Here is a 22,307-nt window from a genome sequence, read left to right as displayed (position 1 = left end):
CCCAGCCCATAATCACTCGCCTTGCTTTCCACAGCCAGTCACCTAAGCGGAGAACGAGGGGGGTGAGGAGGAGAGGGGTCCAGGTCAAGGTGGAGACAGCCCAGGCTGTGCCCCTGACGGAGCCCACCAGTGAGAGAACTGCACAAAGCCTCTCTCATCCCCTCCCTACTTTGGAGAGCAGAGAGGAATCCTTCATGCAAATCACTCCCCTCCTGGGTCCCTAAACCTACTCACTGAATATGGTGACAGCTGAGTGTGGGGTGGGGCTGGGGAGCCAATCGTGGTCCCCGGTGAGCATAGAGCAGAGGGTACAAGGCAGGGTTCCAGGACTGGGTGCCCAGCTGAGACACCCCTCAGCCATCCCTGCACCTCCCCCAATGCACAGGGACAGACCTCCAGCGCCCCCTGCTGTCTCAGAGTTCAGACTCACTTAGGACTGGGAGAAGGAACTGGAGTTGAGCAGAGAGAGGGACCCTCTGGACTTGAGCCTGCCTGGCACCCCACCCATCCCTACACAGGGGCGGGGGCTTCTGATCCCCCAAGTGCGACCTCCTATGTGGCAGGCATCACCACACCTCAGTCCTTATTTCAGAGCTCTGGCTTCCTCAGCATGAATCACTCTGTGCCCCCCCACCACTTAGATAGTTGTGTTGTTGGGATGTCAGGTGAGTGACCCCCTCAGGCAAGTTGTGTCCTGCACTGAGGGATAAGAAGGGCAGAGGGCAGGCTCACCACTCCACGGGCTGTATCAGGAAGGCCTGAGGAGACATCCCATCTCTTTGTCATGTCAGGTCACTTCCCACCCAGGCAAGCCAGTCCCCATAATCCTCTGCACCTGAGCCCATCCTCACACTTGTTGGGGCAGGCTCCATTAACAAGAATGCACATGAGATTCTTCAAGGACAGACTGTAATTAGAAACAAGGGGCATGTGCCTCTCACGTTGCCTTTTCCCAAGAGCACCCATGGCGATAGTCAGCAGCACAGTCATCCCAGGATGCAGCCATAAAGCCCCAGTGGTGAGGGAGACACTGGAGGTGACTGGGTCCCGGCACCAGATGGGTTTCCCTTCCAGATGGGACTGCATATTTGGGAAAACACAGAAGCTTGGGAATTGTAAGGACAGAGCTCATCCCATGACTCAGAAGTTCCTGGTGCTCTAAGCCCTCCTTTCTCAGTGTGCAATGTATTATAATTACTCACACCAGATCCTTCTCTAGTCCTTCTGTGTGTCACACAAGGTTCTACTCCTCCTGTAAATATTCACACAATTGTTTTCCCCAGTACTCATCTAATCCATCTCTGCACTGTTCATGACAATACATCTAGGATATATCTTCTGGGATTTATATCATATATATGTATACATATATATATGAAACACAAACTACGTATATATAAACATGAGATATTGTTATGCACACACACACACTTCTAGTCATCGACTCTCGGTTAACATAGAACCGTGTCCTCTAGTCCTATAAATATATAATGCTTCCCATTGAATACCTCCCATGAAACATCTCCTCCTTGTCTGTCATAGTGAGTCAGATGAAAACCCAACAGGCTCCACGACCTTGACAGTTTTGTTTGTCCTTGCAGCACTGAGTGTCTGCAGCCTACCGGTACTTAACTGGTGCCCAGGAAAGGTTTTTGAATTAAAAAGAATACATCATTGTATAAAAAAAGAAAAAATACACAAATCCACATTCTTTACCTTATTGCCAAAACTAGTACCTCTTCTTTCGTTTGAATCATCATAATCCATCCACATTTTTAAGCACAGAGATGGAGGTCATCTTATACAAACACCTAGACCTCACACACATCCTCCAGGTAATTCCTAAATCCAGGGATCTCCACAATAAATATAATGCTAAAATGTCCACACTACCCAAAGCACTCTATAAATTCAATGCAATCCCCATAAAAACTCCAAGGGCGTTTTGCACAGAAATAAAAAAAAAAAACCCAAATTTTGTATAGAACCAGAAAAGACCCCAAATGGACAAAGCAATCTTGAGAAGGAACAAACCTCGAGACACCATACTTTGCACTTTCAAATTATATTACAAAGCTGTAGTCATGAACACCAATGTGGTATTGTTCTCGAGAGACACATAGGTTGATGCCATAGAATAAAAAGACCAGAAAGTCATTCAAGTTCCTCTTGACCACCAGGGAAGACATAGGCTGAAAACGGTCCTTTGCAAGGTCTCCGGAACAGAGCTACCATGGATTTGGGAGGGAATTCAGAACGAATATACATGGATCCTAGAGCAGATGCACCAGATGGGATGCTTAGGATCTCACTGCTATTTCCTGATGCACTTTGGGAGAGAAAACTGGAATGACTCAGACATCTGACAATGAGCACATTGACATAGAGGCCGGGATAGAGTGTGAATCAACACACTCCATCTGGGTAAGAAGCACGTGTAAAGAATAATCTCATCAGGGTCAGGTCCCATCTGCCAACGTTCCCCATGGGAGCTGCCCTCTGCTCTCTGCTGCTTCCTGCATTGGCACGGGTGCCTGGAGCCCTGTCTCCGCTGTTGTATCCAGTTAACTCCTTCCTCTATTGGTACACATTTACTGTTAGAGGAATGTGTGTAGAGACAACTCTTCAGGCCTGACCCATTAAGTGTCAAGGGAGCCATGGACAGGCTTACCCCCAGGAGTCTGAGTAGAACAGAGAGTCTGCCCTGAGGTGATGGGGGGCCACGTGAGGAGACCTGGTCTAACACTTAGGCAGAGGAGAGTGGCTAGAGCAGTGGGAGGCAGAAGTGGTCTCTGATGGGCTCTGCTCACGTCATACAATGGCATGTCTGTGTCTGGACGCTAAGGGGCACTCAAGGCCTGTTTCTGAGGGGTCACGGTAGATCAGAGATGAGAACTGCCACCTGCCACTGCCTGTGCCCTCTGCTCAGGCCTCACATCTGTGACCTCCCCACCCCTGCCCTGAAATTGCCCCCACCCTGCCCATCCCCCTGACATCCTCAGACAGAGGCACCTAAAGAAGTCAGTGAGGAGTCAGAAAACAGGGGGGTCGCATTTGCATGGTTGGGCCCTCCCCCTCTCAACAGATCAAGAGGTGAAGGGAGAAGTGAAGGGAGGCTCTGCTCAGCTGTGAGGCAACAGAAGGCAGGATCGGTGCTGACCTCCACCATGGCCTGGTCCCCTCTCCTCCTCACCCTCCTCGCTCACTGCACAGGTGACCTGATGTGGGGACACGGGAAGGGGTTCTGGAAGCACAAGTGTGGGCCTGATTCCTCCTCTTGTCTCTAGACCCCAGGAATAGCCTCTCTGTTGTTTCTCTTTCCAGGGATTTGGGCTCAATCGGGGCCGAATCAACCATCCTCAGTGTCTGGGGCCCTGGGCCAGAGGGTCACTATCTCCTGCACTGGAGTTGATAGTTACGTTGGTTGGTACCAACAAATCCCAGGAATGGCCCCCAAAACCATCATCTATAATAATAACAACCGACCCTCAGGGGTCCCTGACCGATTCTCCGGCTCCAAGTCTGGCAGCACAGGCACCCTGACCATCACGGGGCTCCAAGCCGAGGACGAGGCTGATTATTACTGCGTATCGTGGTACAGCAGTGCCAGAGCTTACACAGTGGTCCAGGCCTGTGGGGAAGTGAGGCAAAAACCTAGTTACTCATCTGTAAAGAGGGAAACACATCAGCAGTTGCCTCCTCAGCTTAGCCTGTGATTCTGCTCATTCTGTGACTGATGACTTGGACGCAGGTCCATGCAAGGGCACCTCCCATGAGTGAGGTTCCTCCTGTCCTTTCTGTCCTCAAAGTCACTCTCAGAAAACCCTCTCAGAGTCTTGATGGAAGAGAAATCTCTTGTTTTATCAGCTGAGGTATTTTACTTCTAGGCCAGATCATATCAATTTTTCCTTCTGATATAAAAATAAATGAACCATTTTTGTTTTTCCTCTGAACACTACCCATGTGGTGCCTGGAAAATAAGTCAGCCTTATTTGCATCTGGTACTATTATCTCCATGGCAGTGGCTAGTCTCTTCTTCTTATCTATTATTTGTGGAAAAATGCCAATTTAAAATTATAAAATTATGAGGATAAGTTTCAAAAATTTCGTCCATAGGAAAAACCCTGTACTTCAATGTTTATAACAACTTATTCCTAATCACGAAAGCCTGAAAGCACCTTAAACTTGGCACATGGATATTTATTCTAGGTTTAAAATAATCACCCAAACCAGGAACCAACTAAGAGGTCACCAAGGAGGTGCCACTTTTATAATAATTTGATAATTACATCCAACATTGGAAGAAGCAAAACTCTGCAAACATCTGTAGGTCGCGGGGGTGCTAAACGCTGAAAAAGAATGAATCATGTGAACAGAGGAAAACACTCTGAGCCACAGATTATTCCATATGATACTAATGACACTTAAATGACACTCTGTCATTGTCTGTCATTGTCTCCCAAACAAACGCAAACAAATCAGTGCACAACCACCACACATACCCATGTGTGCACACACACAAGGACAGGGTGTGTCTGGGAGCTCACGAGCCAACCTAAAGGGCCCCCATGAGGCAAAACTAGAAAGATTTCAACCACAGGAACATAAAGGTTTGGGTTGTAACTCAGTGTCTACACATATGTCTGCCGTCCATATTGTTAACTGATGGTATAAATAAATGGAATCAGATGAGACACATTCCCATCCAGAGATTTCATGGAACAGGTGTAAACATTGGCTTGAATGACGTCAGGCATAACCCCCACTCAGTAAGTATGCACAAAGGCACCAACAAGAGGGACAGTCTGAAGAAGTGTCACAGTAAGAGAAGCTTAAGGACAATTCACAACTCAATGTCACAAAGAATCATTAACTGGATCATACAACAGAAAAGGGACATTAGGTAAAAAGTAAGAAAATCTGAATAAACTGTGGATATTAATTGTTACGTGTTGAACTGTGTCTCCACCAATTCATGCGATTAAAAGTTCTAAAAACTCCCATATTTCGGGATGAGACCTTATTTGGAAATGAGACTGTTGCAGATGTAATTACCAGGATGAGACCAGTAAAGTGTAACTGCATGTGTTCTAGGCTTTCTCTGTCTTTGTTTTTCCTCTGACTCGGCCTGCAATGATGCTGAAAGGAATCTCACTATTTTAGAGAAAAAGGCCTATGAACCCATCCTACATTGTCCAGAGAACCCTGATATTACCGGGAAAAATCTAGACATTTTATTGTCTTTTCACTGTTAACCCATGGAACATTACCAAATAAATATAATAGGAATGAATGTGAGTGGGATTCCCTTTCCTGAATGCCCCTTAATGGATGAGCTGAGAACGAATTTCTAAGAAGATAGAGGTCCCTTGTGCTGTATAATGTTTTATATCAATGTTCATCCTGAGAACACTTACAAAACTGGACTAATAGAGAGGAAAATGAGTCATAAGTACACCAGAGAAGAAAATTAAATTCCAGACTGAGTACAAAGGCCCGGTCAAAACCCAGATTGGGAAGTAAATACAGTGGATACCTCTCTGCGGAGAGCTGGTAGTCTTTTGACAAACAGAGACTTCAAAGAAAAGAGTAATAAAGGAATTTAAATTGTTTAAATCTAAATCTAGATTTAAGAAGAGAACAAAATAACAAAAATGATATTAAACTTAATATATTACATAATGATGTTGAATTATATTGCATTTAAATGGACACATTGTTCCACTTACAGACATGGATTGACATAACAGAGCATAATGGTTAAAATTAAAAAAAAAGTATACCCTGCAACCATGAAAGTACAAAAAGATGTGGTTATATAAGTGTCACGCCAAAGACTAAGGGAAGAAATATTCTAGAAAACCAGTGACACATTTAATAGTGATAAAATAATCTATTCAAGAAAAAAAATAAGCTCAAATATAATAGCATACCTTTGCAAAACTATCTGAAGAATAAATTATAGAAGCAAAGAGAGGAATAACTAGTCCACAATTACAGTTGCAGATGTTAACACAATGGTCTTAGTAACTGAATGAATGCAGAAAAAAAAAATAGTACACATAAAAAAGAGAACAGAAGAATTAAAAGGAGTACAAATCTGAACGGTAATTGCTTAAGTAATTACATAAAGACAGGAGTAAAAAAAAAACTGAGGGATTTCCTGATTTACTTCTAATGGATTTGTACGCTTTATCTTGGTTCTGTGAGCAGGGGTGGCTCCCTGCGTTTCCTTCTTATTCCTTTTTTTCATCTTCCCACCTCTCTTATCTTCTCCTTTCCTTACCACTGACCCAGAGCTAGTGCACAGCAGGAAGGGATGCTCCGGCCACTGCACTGGGAGGACGGACTTGGCATATCTCACGTTCCTGTTCCCACGTAGTTCCCACATCCCCACCTTTACACATGTGACACAAACCCCTTTAACTGTCCTCAACCTTATTTTTCCCTCTCATGTCCTTCCCGACAGTGCACACAGCTGGAGCCCTCAACCTCACCATCATCCTTTCCCTCACCCTCAGTCCATGGCCACGGTCACCTCTCCATGCTCTTCCTTGTGGGCCCTACTTGCTCATCTTCCTCCTCCAGATTCCCTGTATACTCAGCCCTCAGGCCCTCCGGACACGGCCTTGCCTGCTCTGTTGTAGTCAGGCACATTGTTGAAACTGACACCACAATGTCTGTCTAAAGTGTAAGTTTCTTAGTTAATAATACTGTACTGTAGATTTGAAATTTGCAGACAGGATAGATCTTAAGGGTTCTCATGAAAGAAAGAAGGAAAGAAAGAAAGAAGGAAAGAAAGAAGAAAGAAAGAAAGAAAGAAAGAGAAAGAAAGAAGAAAAGAGAGAGAAGAAAGAAAGAAGAAAAGAGAGAGAAGAAAGAAAGAAGAAAAGAGAGAGAAGAAAGAAAGAAGAAAAGAGAAGAAAGAAAGAAGAAAAGAGAGAGAAGAAAGAAAGAAAGAAGAAAAGAGAGAGAAGAAAGAAAGAAGAAAAGAGAAGAAAGAAAGAAGAAAAGAGAGAGGAGAAAGAAAGAAAGAAAGAAGAAAAGAGAGAGAAGAAAGAAAGAAGAAAAGAGAAGAAAGAAAGAAGAAAAGAGAGAGAAGAAAGAAAGAAGAAAAGAGAAGAGAAGAAAGAAAGAAGAAAAGAGAGAGAAGAAAGAAGAAAAGAGAGAGGAGAAAGAAAGAAAGAAAGAAGAAAAGAGAGAGAAGAAAGGAAGGAAGTGAGGGAGGGAGGAAGAAAAATAGAAAACTGGCATGTATACGAAGTGATAAATGTATTGATTAGCTTGATTGTTTCACCTCACAGTTTTAATGTATATCCAATCTCCATTCTGTGCCTTAAGTGCATACAATGTTTGATTTTTTATTATACTTGGAAAAGCTGAAAAGTTAAGCAGAATTAATAATAAAAACAATATGTTGCATTTCAACAATATTTCTCCCATTTTCAATCTCTAAGAAATACAAATAAAATAAAAGCCAAGCACCTCACTCTGACATAGAAGTACTTTTACATTTAGGCGTCAAATGTCCTCACCCCTTTTGCACTTACATTCCATTTGCTCATAGCTGCTGTCAAATGACGTAGTTTCCGTCCCCTCAACACATCATATCTGATGGCCCACCCACCTCCAATTCCTTCTTTCTTCTGGGAGGGTAGTGTGTTTTATTTGTCCTGCTGTAGAAACCCTGGTCCCAACTCTCCACCCAGAGAACCAGTCTCCTCCCTCACGTGGCCCACCTGAGACAGCAGCTCAGGTGTGTGCTTCCAGAAACTGCCTTCTCAACCCACTGTGGCCCCATTCATGGTGCTTGGTGGTGATTCACCACATTTCTTTCTCTGACAAACACAGAAATTCTCCTTGGGAAGGCTGCTTGTTCATATTAGTTACCTTGGGCACTAGGGCATATGGCATGTGGATGCTTGTGGTCTGACAGTGGCCAGGCTGTCAGGTCAGTGTCCCTGACATCCTTTCCAGGGACAGGCTGAAGCTTGACCTGTGGGCAGCAGGGGGCACTGTCGGCCTCCCCAGGAAGAGCACACTGGGGGCCCCCTGCTGTGTACCCTACAACCCCCTTAGGGCGCCCACACTTTTGCCTATGTGTGCTAGTGGGGACTCAGCAGCTGTGTCCCCTCTGGCTGGGAGGGGTCTGCTGCTCACAGGTCTGTGGAAGGTTCCGGCAGCTGCTTCTTCCCTGGTCCCTCCCAGGAGACAAACTCTGAGTCTCTGTGGAAATCAGCCCCCTCTTTCTAAGGGACTAAGCTGACACTTCAGCTAGTAGGCAGGACGGAAAACTGTGTGAACAGCCGGTCCCCATGAGTCCATGGAGAAGACAAAAGAAACCGCTACATGCCCGCCCTGATCTGGGGCTGCAGGAGGAGGATCCATCATGGCCTGGACCCTTCTCCTTGTGCTCCTGGTGCTCCTGGCTCACTGCACAGGTAGGGACATCTCCAGATCCATGGCAGCTCTTGAGTGGGTGTCACCCTCACTGTCACAGACCATCAAGCAGCTTAACCTTTTCCGCTGCCCCGTTTCCCATGAGGGTCTGTGTTTACAGGTTCCCTGTGCCAGCAGGGGATGACCCAGATACCCTCCTTCTAAAGACTTCCACTGTGCTCCAGATCTATGGGGAAGTGAAACAAAAACCTGACCTGCACCCTTCTGACCTGGTGTGCCCCTCACAACAGGGGCTCTACCACGCCTGGGTTAGGGGGTCAATAGCGTTGTCATTTCTTCTGTCAGCACCTGAGTTTCCTCAGTCCACTTGATCTGATAGTATCACATACTTTTCTTCAGATCAAAATTTGGATTAATCCATTGATAATATAGTCTCGCCCTGTTAATGTTGCACTGGAAGTAATCCCATGCTCACAGATTAATAGCTCTTAATGAAGAAATTGGATAAGAATGAAAAGGCTGATTCCGGCCATGCTCTCTGGAGAGTGTAGAGTGACTCAGGTATGCTTCTGGTCTGAGTGTTTCCATTTGGGGTTGTGATGCAACCCCCACATGCACGTGGGAATTGTATTATCTATTCTAGCATCAACCTCCAAAAATGAAAATTAGAAATAATATCATCTACAATAGCATCAAAAATATGAAACATATAAGGAAAGATCTGAAAGAATTTGAGAATTTTATGCACTAAAAATTATAAACCATTCAAAGGGAGATTAAAGGTTTAAATACATGTACAGATCTATCGGGCTTATGGGTCTAAATATTCAACTTGGTAAAGATGTCAATCCTCCCAGAATTGACCAATACAATCATTGTAATAGCTTTGGTAAAATGTCCTTGAAATGGTGGGGAATTTTAGAAAAGAAAAAAAGAAAAGAAAGTAGAAACACTAAGAAAACATGTGACTAGAATATAGCCCTGGGAGAATCCTGCCCTGTGTCCTCAGGCCAGCTTGTCTCTGAGGAGGATAAGGCCCAGGAAGTAGGTCTGAAGTCAGAAGAAACAAGTCAGGGTGAGAGCACAGACATGCAGTGTCAACCAAGGACACGGACCGGGTAGAGGACCCTCTGTCCGAAGGCCGAAGCACAGAGTGTGAGTGCAACAGGTCTGTTGCTGGGGACCCCTGGCGACGAGTGTATATAGTGCCCCCACAGTGTGCATCTGGGGCGATGGTTTCTGTTCATCACTTCAACCTGGCGAAGGACCCTGTGACTTGTAACTTGTTGGAGAATTGGGGCCAGAAGACAGGTACATGAAGAGGGCAGCATGTGATCTCAGAAACTCTGTATTTTCAAGGGTTACAAGTGAAACTTGCATCCATAATTCCCGGGAAGACAGTCTGAGGAAACTGATCAAAAAGAGGTCACCTCCAATGGCTGCCTTGGCCTCTCTTGGAAGGCATGTGGGTGTATCCCTACCCCACATGGGATGTTGTTTGCCTGGTCTTGTGGAGGCATATGTAGTGGGAAGTCATGCCTACTGGAGAAGTCTTGTGTGCTCAAGTTCTTGACTGCAACTTAAGGATGAATTTGAACCCCCCTGACCAGCACAATGAAAGCCCCCATGTCCCAGGCCTAGGAGGAAATGAAATTCTAGCTCCTTGAGCACTCACGCCCAATTTCATCTGCCTACAATGACAGTTTTCATGGATTCTTTCTACTAACTTGTCAATGTAAGGCAAGATCTACATGATCTTGTAAGGAATGATCTGATCTGTGAGGAAATTTAAAATGAGTGTGTATCTTAGCAAATGTGTATCAAGTCTCCTGCACCGATGTAGCAGAGGAACGCCCAGGGTTTCCTTCTCAATTTGTATTCAGATTTATTTTCTCCTTTCTGCCATTTCCTCCCCATTCTCTAACCTTGCTGGCATCCCGAGCTTTGTGCTCCGAATCCCCAAAGTGAGTTAGGCTTTGGACCAAGTAATAAGGAACTCCAAATATCCCTGCCCCCTATATTTTCTGTAATTTAGGTTCCTGTTTCCAGGATCTACAGACTCATCCATCCATGAGGTTGGGGTCAGATCTCAAGAACAAAATCATCTGTAGCAGAAAAAGCAGCAACATGAGATGAAATTGTGGCCTGGCACAAAACACATATGTGGAAGCCATAGATATATGGACTGGGGAGATCTTGTCTCATTGTTATCTGAGATGAAACCTCTGGCTTCAGGTGTGCCAAGGCATGATTTCTTAGGTCCTGTCCTAAGACAAGTCTGACCACTGGGTCCAGACATGGGGCCATCTGGACAAACACTGTTCCAGATCAGTGAAGAATCAAGATGCAGCCTCCCTCCTCCTCTTGTGGGCCCTTCACTCTCTGGACACTTATTGCATCTGACTGTACATAATTTACAATCTGTCCTCATCCTCTCAAACTATGTCCCCAAATCCAGTCCTTGGCAACACATATTGTGATACCGTCTCGCATTGAGCAGAAATCACTTGATGCAATGGTCAGCTTTCCCTGGGGGCCAGGTCCATGAAGTGTCAGGTTAGAACCAGAGACACAGGAGTCCAACTGCATTTGACTTAGGACAGTTGACTCACCAAGAGTTCCTTCGTCCCACACTATTTACTAAAACATACTTGGTGCCACACTTGGTCTAGAGGCTCAGGATACAGTGTAGGCAAGACAGGGATTGTCCCTGTCCTCAGGGAGCTGACGCTATCTGGGAAAGGGAAAACAAACCAGGAAAAGCATAAACACATGTAAAATGTTACCATGGAGGGAGGGGAGTTGAGTATTGTAGGTGGATACAGGAGCCACTGGAGCATTTGACAAAAAGACACAGGATCTAATTCAAGCTTATGAAGAAAAGTCCAGATGTTTCAGTGAACACGCATGAGGAGGAGGGAGGAAGGAAGCCAGTGGGAACACCGGTAGCTGTTAGAGGATAATGGGCAGATTCAGCAAGTTTGGGGAGGAAGGAGGCACCGAAGAAGGGGGTGTGGCTTCGAGCTAACCCTTAGGAGCTGGATGGCATGTGAGTGAGCTCCTAGGGAGAACATTCTTGATCAGGGGTATGGAGATGAGGCCCCAAGTTCACCCCCATGATGGAAGCGTCAACAACCTCCCTGCCTTGTTCAGTGGCAACATGGGGATATTTCGGGGTGTCTGGGTGGTTGGGTCGCTTAAGCGTCTGACTCTTGATTTCAGCTCAGGCCATGATCTCACGGTTTGTGAGTTCAAGCCCCATGTCAGGCAGCTTTGCATTGGCAATGTGGAGCCTGCTTGGGATTCTCTTTCGCTCTCTCTCTCTGCCCCTCCCCTACTCATTTTCTCTTCTTTCTCTCTCTCTCTCTCTCTCTCTCTCTCTCTCTCTTTCTCTCAAAATAAATAAATAAATAAAACTTAAGAAAATAAAACACAGGCATATTTCCTCTCCAGATAACAAGTGGGAAATCCTTCAGGACTCACTCTTCTTTCTCTGATAGTTATCTGAGATGACCCTTCTCCATGACCCCCATGTCCCCAGGCTGATTTTCCACATAGGAACAAAATGCCTCTGCATTCCCATGTATCGCATCCACACAACAAGCCATCCAGAATGAGAGATCCTCGTCATCCTGGACCCATTGATCAGGAATCCCAGCCTTCAGGACTGGACCAGATCTCTTACACCATCTTCCCTGCCATCAACATGGTACCAGAAAGAAATTCATCTGATTTCTCCCAGAAACAGAGGTTCATCCCAGCATTTGGGGCCAGGATCAATCACATTCTGACAGCATGACTGGAAGATGTGGGTCTGGATAGGAGAGGAAAAGGTCAGACGGTTTGTGCAAGCATCCCCACCTTGTATATCACTCAGCTCTTTATTACCAGCTCTGCCCTCCACCCTCATAGCTGGTTCATGTTTGAGTCTTGTGTTGTGTACGTTAAGAGCTGAGCAGGGGACACAGACCATGGGGTTTCTGTCTCATACGGTTGTAATTCTGACTCCCAGAGCTTTCTAATGTCTTATAAAATATAAGACATCCCATGACCACCTGTGGTTTTCTCCTCCATCTATCCCTTCCTCAGGAGAGGACCAGTTCCAGAGGCCCAGCACAAGATGCTCTGTACACATCCCAGGATGGTTCCCCATCTGTTCCAGTCCCCAGTAAGTGCCACTCCAGGTCACCTCAGGATCATTGCTGAGAGACTCCACCTCACAGGGAGGTCACAGAAGGCACTACCACATTTAACCTTTTCTGTGTTCTGGGAGTGGGATCAGAATTAGCCAGACTCAAAAAGCCAAATATCTGATTCTCATACAAATACAGAATGGACAAGTATAAAATATGCTATTAAACTCATCTATTAGTGAGAAGACCAGTAAAATGGTGAAGCTTGAATAAAGAGCAGATAAAAAATAAAAATACTTACAGTTCACCCGGAAAATGGACTTTGAAAAAATATTTTTGTGTGTTGGAGATACACTGCTAAATTTGTAACAAGCAAGGAATCATATAAGAGGAAAAAACATGTGTCTTGCACAGAAAGAGACACATCTTCATGGGGGTAGCACAGTGCTCTGGATTTGATCCTGACTGAAAAGGAATCTGAGCAGAGACACCACCTCGACCCTGACCCATGAACAGCCAAGGTAGCCATGGCCAGACCTTGAAGAGTCTGGGTAGAGTATACAGCTTTCCTTGAGGTAATGGGAGGCAACATAAGGGGATACCTGGCCCTAAAGCAGGGGATAGGGGACAAAGCAGTAGGATGTCAGGAGGTGTGCCTGACTGGCTCCAGTCACATGTCACACAATGCTGTGTCTGGGCCTGGACCACCAAGGGACACATACAGCCCATTTCAAGGGTTAAAAGGTGATCAGAGCTGGGACCTGCCACCTGGAACTGCCTGTGCCCTATGTTCAGGGCTCACAGTGGTGACATCCACACCCCCTGGCCCCACACAGCCCCTCCCATACCCATCCCCTTACCTCCTCAACAGAGAGACCTGACCCAGGACCAGTGAAGTGTTAGACAGCTATGAGTCTCATTTGCATGGACAGATCCTCCCCCTCTTAGAGAATGAAAAGGGGAAGAGACCTATTAGGGGAGGTCTGCACACCGTGGGTTACAGAAGGTAGGAACAGTGATGACTTCCACCATGGCCTGGACCCCTCTTCTCCTCACCCTACTTGCTCACTGTACAGGTAACTGGATGTGAGGCCAAGGGAAGGGGCCCTTGGAGGACATGTGGGTCGTTCTTTTTCCTCTTGTCTCTAGACCCTGGCATCACGGTCTCTGTGTCTCTCATTTGCAGGGTCCTGGGCCCAGTCTGTGCTGACTCAGCCACCATCAGTGTCTGGGACCCTAGGCCAGAGGATCACCATCTCCTGCACCGGAAGCAGCTCCAACATCGGGGGTGGTAATGCTGTGAGCTGGTACCAACAAGTCCCAGGAATGGGCCCCAAAACCGTCATCTGTTGGGATAACAGCAAACCCTCGGGGGTCCCAGATAGATTCTCCGGCTCAAAGTCTGGCAGTTCAGGCACCCTGACCATCACTGGGCTGCAGGCTGAGGACGAGGCTGATTATTACTGCTCAGCATGGGATGATAGTCTCAGTGCTCACACAGTGCTCCAGGCCTGTGGGGAAGTGAGACGAAAACATGCTGTCCCTGCAGTGATGGGATTTCTTTTGCAGCCCCCATCTTCTGCCAAGACAGCTGGTTCCCCTTTTGTTTGACCTAAATCTGAGGTCTGAAACCCAACTCAGGGAACTTTCTCTAGGATATGTGTCCTTGTGCTCTCAATTCTGTCTCTGCAGCCTGTCCTTGCAGGTACACATTTTCTGTTTCATGCAAACTGAGCAGAAATTCCTGTACGCTGGGATATTGCCCTGGGGACAGAGTCCCTGAGGCTTGTGCCTGTCTCCTAGGGCTACCGTAACATAAAACCGTAGACTGTGTGGCTAATCCAAAAGATATTGATTTTCTCACAGTTCTGGATGCTGAATGTCCAAGTTCAAGGTGTTGCCAGGTTTGATTTCTCCTGAGGTCTCTGTCTTTGGCTTGCAGATGGTGGCGTTCTTCCTGGGTGCTCACATGGCCTTGTTTGTGTTTTCCCCTCTGGTGTCTCTACCTCTTCTTATAAAGACATCATCCCTATTTTTTAGGACACCACCCATATGACCTTATTTATCCATAATTACATGCTTCAATGCCTTATCTGCAAACATCACAATGTGGGTTAGGATTTCCACATAGGGTTTTGAGGGCACACAGTTCAGTCCTTATCAAGGGGTCAGGACAGAACCAGGACTCAGAGTCCAGCTGTGTCTGGCTTAGGATAGTCCACTCTTCCAATGGTATGCATTCACACCCTTTACTGAACCCTTGCTACATGGCAGACTTGGGTCTAAGGGGTCCGGACACAGCAAAGGAAACACATGGAGGGTACACCTGCTCAGGGAACTGACAGTGTCTGGAAGTAGAGAGAAGAAACAGAAGTAAAACATACTGTGTCTCAGGCTGACTTCCCAGATTGGGACAAATGTCCCTGCAGTCCCAGAATGAGGTCCATACAACACACCCTCTGGACGGGAGATTTGCCCTCCATGACCCACTGACCAGAAACTTCGGTTTTCAAGTTGCCTGGACCACATCACTCCACCATCTCCCCTGAAATCATCATGGTGACCAGGGAGGGGATTGTCCAAGTGGCTTGGGTAATACAGTGGCTATCTGGTTGGAACTGGGCTTAGTCACTGACTAATCACATGGCTGGGGATTTGGGGTTCAAATAGGAGAAGAAAATGATAAAATTTCACCAAATATGGCCGTGCCTACCACCTCTTCTTCCCTCTACCCTCTTTGTTATTCAAGTTGGGACATGGACTATGGACACTGGCATCTGGGCAGGGGACATGGGCCAGGTCGTTTCCATCTCATAAAATCATAGCTCAATCCCATGACCATTCTGATGTCCATGCACCTGATCAATTCCAGACCAACACACACTCACTCCCAGGCACGAGGTGTTGATATGAAATGTAGGCATTCACATGAGAGTTAGAAAGCAGAAAGTATAGGGTCACCTGGATGGCTCAGTTGGTTAGGCGACTGACTTCGGCTCAGGTCATGATCTCACAGATAGTGAGTTCAAGCACCGTGTCAGGCTCTGTGCTGACAGCTCAGAGCCTGGAGCCTGCTTCGGATTCTGTGTCTCCCCCTCTCTCTACCCCTCCCCTGTTCACACTCTGTGTCTCTCTGTCTCTCAATAATAAATAAACGTTAAAAAAATTAAAAAAAGAAAGAAAGCAGAAAGTATATTACTCACATGATGACCTTCTCTTCCCAGAGGTAGAAAGAAGGTAAAGAGTTGCAAGAAACTTCAATGGTGGTCACTTCCCCACCACCTGACACCTGTGATCACCTTGTGATCATGATTTTGCATGGTCTTTGCAGGACCTAGAGCACAGACTTAGCATTGCCTGACCAGTTGTCTTGATCCCTCTGTAGAATTGAACCATGCAAAGGGCTAGAAAAAAACAAAGAACAAGACTGAGATTTGGATAAAGGACTGCACATGAGTTAGGGTTCTCCTAAGAAAAAGAACCTATAAGATGCATGTGTATATGTATGTGTAATATAATGTATGTCTATGTGCATGTCTATGTGTGCATATCAGTCTATCTGAGATATTTATTTTAAGGACTCTTTAGCCATTGTTGTAGAGGTTGGCAAGTCCAAAATCCACAGTGTGGGCTGGAAGGCCACAGACCCAGGAGAGGAAGTGGAGATGTTGTAGTTTTGTTCTGAGGGCAATGTGTTCCCAGAATCCCTTCTTTCTGTGCAAGGTCAGTCTTTTCTACATCAAGGCCTTCAACTGATTGGATGAGGCCCATTCGCATTATGGATGGTAATTGGCTTTAATAAAAGTCTACTGACTTAATTCCATTTTTAAAAATTTATTCCTTTATTTGAGACAGACAGAGAGAGAGAGAGAGAGAGAGAGCACAGTGCGGGGGGGGGGGGGGGAGGGAGGCAGTGAGAGAAGGGGAGAGAGAATCCCAATCAGGCTCCGTGCTTTCAGCTCATACCCTAATGCAGGGCTCAATCTTATGAACCGTGGGATCATGACCTGATCTGAAATCAAGAGTCAGTTGCTTAACTGACTGAAGACCCAGGTGCCCCTACTCATTTACTTCTTAATATCATGTGAAATATATATTCGCAGAAACTACTAAAATCATGTTAGACCAAACATCTGGCTCTCATGGCCTACACAAGCTACACATAATTTAACCATCACAGACCCAGTTCCTCAGGGTGTAGAATGGACTAAGAAGTGTGAGACAGGTATGCCCTCATTGGCGATTTAAGGATCAAGGTGTCAGGTCGTGGCCACCACAGACTGGATGCCCTTAGTCCTCCCTGTTCTTACTTATCACCCAGATGAATGCTTCCTGAGCTCCAGCAGGGATCCTACCCTAGCTCTGCCCCACTCTCTGAAGTGTTGACCCTGCCCTGTGCTCACAGATCTCCACACCTCTCCCAGCTGATCCAGCCTCCACCAGGGACAGAGATCCCAGGACAGAAATGCACTCTCTACTGCCCCCCGAAGGAGCAACAGCAGTAGACAGAATGACATGATTTTGACACATCATTCCCGGGATATCTCCTCAAATCTCTGGACTCAACCAGAGATGAGCCAAATCATTGACTCAACCATGTACCCTGGGACCAAGGTTCCTTTTTTGTCTCCACATCATGCTACCTCATCAGCACTTGTTTCCAATCCAGAATGAAGCCAGACATCACTGACCAACACAACCCAAAGGTCCTAGTGCTCCTCCAGTGACCCAGGCTCAGGAACATGAGATCCAACCTTCTTGGGCCCCACAGTCAATCCACTCCATCCTGCAGTGCTAACTACAGGTTGACTACTTCTTCCACTTTGTCCTCTCCTTCTTCTTCTTCTGTTTTTTTCTTCTTCTTCCTTGAGACTCCCCTGTCTGTGTCTCCACTGCTCTGTTACAGGGTCCTGGGCACAGTCTCCACTGACATAGGGAGCATACATGTCAGGGTCTGTGGGACAGAAGGTCACCCTCACCTGCACTGGAAACAGTAACATTGTTGGAACAAATTATGTGGACTGGTACCAACAGATTTCTCACGGTGGCCCCAAAACTGTGATGCTCAGGACAAGTAGGCTCTCACAGTTCCAGATCTCTGGCTCCCACTCTGGGAACACAGCCTCTCTGACCATATTGGGCCTACAGCTTAAGGACGAGGCTGACTATTACTGCTCAGTGTGGGATGAAAGCATCAATGCTGACACAGTGCTACAGGCCCATGGGGACCTAAGACAAAAACCTGCCCCTGCCCCTCGTGGTCACCCCCATTATTGCCTGTGACAAACAGGGAGACCATGGACACCCTAGAGGGTGTGAGTGTCTGCTCTGAGCACAGAATGACCTTAAAAGGTCGGTCACAGTTGCTCTCCCTCATACTGTTTTTTTCTAAAAACAAAGCAAAACAAAACTATTGAGATAATTTGCATGCCACAAAGTTCATTCATTTACAGTATACAATTCCATGGTCTTTAATATAGTTCCACAGTTGGACAACCTCTATCATGACTGAATTTACCACATTTCCATCACCTGCAGAGAAACCTTGGACCTACCAGCAGTGAAGTCACTGTCGCCACTGCGCTCAGCCCTTTGTAGCCACAAATTCCATTCTGTCTGCGGTGATTTCTTGTGGGTATTTTACGTGCACTGTAACACTGAACATGTGCCATTTTAAGTGCCCCATTCACCCACATTAGGTGCATGCACATTGCTGTGGGAACATCACCATCTGTAAATGTATGGAATGTTTCACTTAGTTGCATATCACCCTTGCGTGGAGCCCATGCTAATCTATCTGGAAGTTTCCAATTTTATTGCATAGGCTGTCAAAACAAACATGTGATGGCCTTCTGTTGCCGAATTCTTAGGTGTAATATGTTTTTGAGGTCCATCTAGTTATACCTGGCTCTGTAGTTCACTTTTTTAAATTGGTGACTAGTATTTCACTGTATGGATGCACCATATATTCATTATCTATTTATCAGCTGATGGACATTTGTGTCGTTGACACCTTCTGTCTATTTTGCATTGTGTCTATTGCTGCCATAAACACTCCTATACAAGCTGTTTGTGTGGACATATATGTTAGTTTCTTTTGGTTTGATACCTAATAGCTGAATGCCTGGGCCATATCATGACTTTATTATACACTTCTGAATAAAGTGCCAGACTGTTCTCCAATGCGGCTGCAAAGGATTGCATTCCCACTAGCATACATGAGGTTTCAGATGACCATCTCCTCATAAAGCTGAAGTGGTATGTAAGTGGTTTTGCTCTGCATTTCCCTAATGAGTAGGGATGTTGGGCTCCTTTTCATGGTCTCTACTGTTTCTATCACATTACCAGCAGCCTAGGCTCTGAAACTCTCCAGGAAGCATTGGCTTTAAGGAGCTTTAGTCTGAGCTATTGTTGAAATTGTAGGCTCAGCCTGCTCACGTGAACACAGCAGAAAATCCTCGCTCAGGAAGATAATTCTCTCAGAGACACTGGAATGGGGAGACTGAGGGACAACCCTGCCACGTGAGGACCATAAGTTAGGAATGTCCTGTGGATTCTGCCTGTGCCAGGCACGGCACGCACAGGACTTCAGACCTGTTCTGGAACCTCTTCCTGACCATGCCGTTCACTAGTCAGCACAGGAGACAAACTTCAGGCTCAGCAAGTCTCCCCATGGCTCAGAAGAGAAGGTGCCCCTGGGAACCAAGGAACGGTGGCAGCCCCTTCTTCCCCGCCAACACACAGTGGCAACTTTATGAACCCACACATTCCACAGAGACTCCAGCCCATCCCTGACAAAAAAATGCATAAACTCTAGGAAAAAATGAAAAATCCTTTCAAAAAGATAGAAAAGGACTTGCATAAATAGAAAGATAAACTTGTTGGTAGTTTGGCTTAATGATTTCTTTTTCCCTAATATTTATAAGGACAATTTTAAGGACAGAAATAGTCTAGAGCATTTTGCAAATGAATGGACAAAGAAGTAGGACATAAATTGTTGGATACTGAGACATTTGTGAAAGCTAAAATAATTTAACCAATGTGATACTGACACAAGAATAAAAAACAAGATACGTATTAGCATCCAAGAAAATAATCTATGCATGCAATGCACTTAAGAGTGATGTTTGAAGCACCATCCAGCAGGTAGACAAAATAACCTCACACATGAATAGTTTACTTTTGAATTCTAGAAAAGTGAGATTTTCCATGAGATCTATGAAAAACTAATTTTTATGTAAATTTAAAATGGTTCCGGCTATGATGGAAAAACCCAGGAAGGAGTCAACCACCTGAAATTCTGGTCACCAATTCCAGTGTGTGGTAAGGGATTTCCCCACACCAGCAAGCCATACTGGGACATCAGCTGGGTGCCCTACAATTCAACTCAATTCTGACACTCAGTACTGGAGATAACACAGATCCCACAGGGTAAGGGCTCAGTCCTGCAAGAATGCCCTCCATTTGGGGTGCCAATCACAAGTCTTGGGTGTTACCTGAGCTTTGGGCCCACTTGAAATGGGTTGCAGTCACCTCCTATAGGGATTTGATTAATTTGCTAGAGTGGTTCACACAATTCAAAGAAATGTCTTTTTTTTTCTGACAAGATTACTGATTCATTATAAAAGGGTATAACTGAGGAGCATCCAGATGGAAGAGATACACAGGCCCAGGTATGGGGGAAGGGCATGGAGTTTCCATGTCCACTGTGAGCCTGATATGGCTCCAAATCTCCACCTGTTCACCAATCTTGAAGCTCTATGAAGACCCTCCTTTAAAAAAAATTTTTTTAGAAAGAAAGAACATGCAAGTGGGGGAGAGGGAGGCAAAGAGAGAGAGAGAGAGAGAGAGAGAGAGAGAGAGAGAGAGATGGAGAATCTTAAGCAGGTTCCATGCTCAGCACCCAGCCTGATGCAGGGCTCAATCCCACGACCCTGGGATCATGACCTGAGCCAAAATCAAGAGTTGGATGCTCAACCAACTGAGTCACCCAGGTGCCCTTCCTATTGGGTTTTAGTGGAGACTTCATTACATACTCATGATTGGTTAAATCATCAGCCATTGGCAATAGATTCAAACTAATCCCTCCCCACCCAGGTCAGGAGGGGGTATTGATAGTTCCAACCCTCTACTCACAAATGTGAGTGCTGGCAACCAGCCCCCTATCTTTAGTTGCTTTGCAAAAGTCACTTTGCTAACTTAACCAAAGACACCTTTACCACTGGCATCGCTTGCAAGGTACATCTTTTTTGTTTGATCTGTAATTGAGGAGTGGTGGGCGTGAGAGTTTCCCCTACTGGTCTCCCAGCAACACTCTAAAGGAGATTTTTCTTTAATTTTGACGCTATATATACATGTTTACACTCCCATCGATCAGGGCTCCTTCTAAGAGTGAGAAAAAAAGTATAATAATCATGTGCAGCACTACAGGATCATAGCATTTAGAAACCGGACCTGGATGTTTGAATAGACTGGGACCCGGTGAGCTACAGAAACAGCTGGTCTCTCAGGGCTTCGGGCCATGGTGAGGTGTGTGCCCTGGATCCTGAGCCATGAACAGCCAAGGAGCTATGTGCACACTCACCCTGAGGAGTGTGAGTAGAATGTAAAGTCTGTCCAGAAATGATGGGAGGCCACATAAGCGGAAACCTGGCCTGGCTGTAATGCAGGGCTCAGATCAACACAATGTCACCCAGTGTTGTGTCTGGGCCTGGAGACCAGGGTGCGCATGGGTTCCGTTTCTGAGGGGTCAGGGATGATCAGAGCTGGGACCTGCCACCTGGCACTGCCTGTGCCGTGTGCTCAGACCTCACAGCTGGGGCCTCCCCACTCCTGGCTCCACCCAGCCACTCCCCTACCACCCCCCTGACATCCTCAGATGGAAGGACCTGACCCAGGGCCAGTGAGAGGACAGAGAACTTGGGTCTGATTTGCATGGATGGGCCCTCCCTCTCCCAGAAGATGAAGAGGGGAAGGGAGAGATTAAGGGAGGCTCTGCTCATCTGGGTGGCCACAGAAAGCAGAAACAGTGACGGTCTGCCCCATGCCCTGCATCCCTCTCCTCCTTACCCTTCTTGCTCACTGCATAGGTAACCGGATTCAGGGACAGGGAAGTGGTCCAGGGAGGACTATTGGGCCCTTTATCCTCCTCTTGTGTCTAGACCCAGCATCATCCTTCCTTTGTCTCTCCCCCTTGCAGAGTCCTGGGCCCAGTCTGTGCTGACTCAGCCGCCCTCAGTGTCTGGGGCCCTGAGTCAGAGGTTCTCCATCTCCTGAACTGGAAACACTGACAACATTGGTTGTGTTTATTGCGTGTACTGGTACCAGCGGCTCCCATGAATATGCTCCTCAGACTTCTCTCATATGTTATGATAACAATTGACAACTGATACTCAGGAGTCCCTGATTGACTCTAGAGCTCAAGGTCTTACAGCCCAAGCTCCTTGACCATCACTGGCCTCATGCTGAGGCTGGGGCTGATTATTATTCCAGGCCTGTGAGAACCGTCTCAGTGCTGACATAGTGTTCCAGGTCTGCGGGGAGGTGAGACAAAAACTTACTGTCCTCATAATGATGGGGATCCCTGTGCAGCCCCGACCCCTCTGTCACAATAGTTGCTTCCTTTGTTTGTTTTGTCAAAAGCTAGGGTCTGGGATCCATCCACCGGGAACTTGCTACAAAGAATGGGAACCATCCTCTCAAATTCTGCCCCCAAGCTTGCAGTTGGCCACCATACATTGTCCGTTTTTACTCTAATTGAGCATAAATCTCTGG

At 46.2% G+C, this 22,307-nt stretch overlaps 1 non-coding gene and 3 gene segments (V, D, J or C); 3 read left to right on the top strand and 1 right to left on the bottom strand.

Moving 5' to 3' along the window:
* The window catches only part of LOC122470393, a 644,196-nt gene that overhangs the window by 30,115 nt on the left and 591,774 nt on the right, over nucleotides 1-22,307 (top strand).
* Nucleotides 1-22,307, top strand: part of LOC122470388 — a 901,179-nt gene that overhangs the window by 304,847 nt on the left and 574,025 nt on the right.
* On the top strand, nucleotides 3,108-3,785 carry LOC122470943. The segment is given in 2 exon segments: nucleotides 3,108-3,213; nucleotides 3,325-3,785. Coding segments are annotated over 2 exon segments (438 nt in total).
* Nucleotides 18,269-18,372, bottom strand: LOC122471065. The gene has a single exon (XR_006294085.1). It is a non-coding gene; the product is annotated as a U6 spliceosomal RNA (small nuclear RNA).

The sequence above is a fragment of the Prionailurus bengalensis genome, chromosome D3, assembly GCF_016509475.1.
Source record: "Prionailurus bengalensis isolate Pbe53 chromosome D3, Fcat_Pben_1.1_paternal_pri, whole genome shotgun sequence".
In the NCBI taxonomy this organism is placed as follows: domain Eukaryota; kingdom Metazoa; phylum Chordata; class Mammalia; order Carnivora; family Felidae; genus Prionailurus; species Prionailurus bengalensis.
Note: the sequence above shows the minus strand (reverse complement) of the source record. Positions and strands in the feature narration are given on the sequence as shown.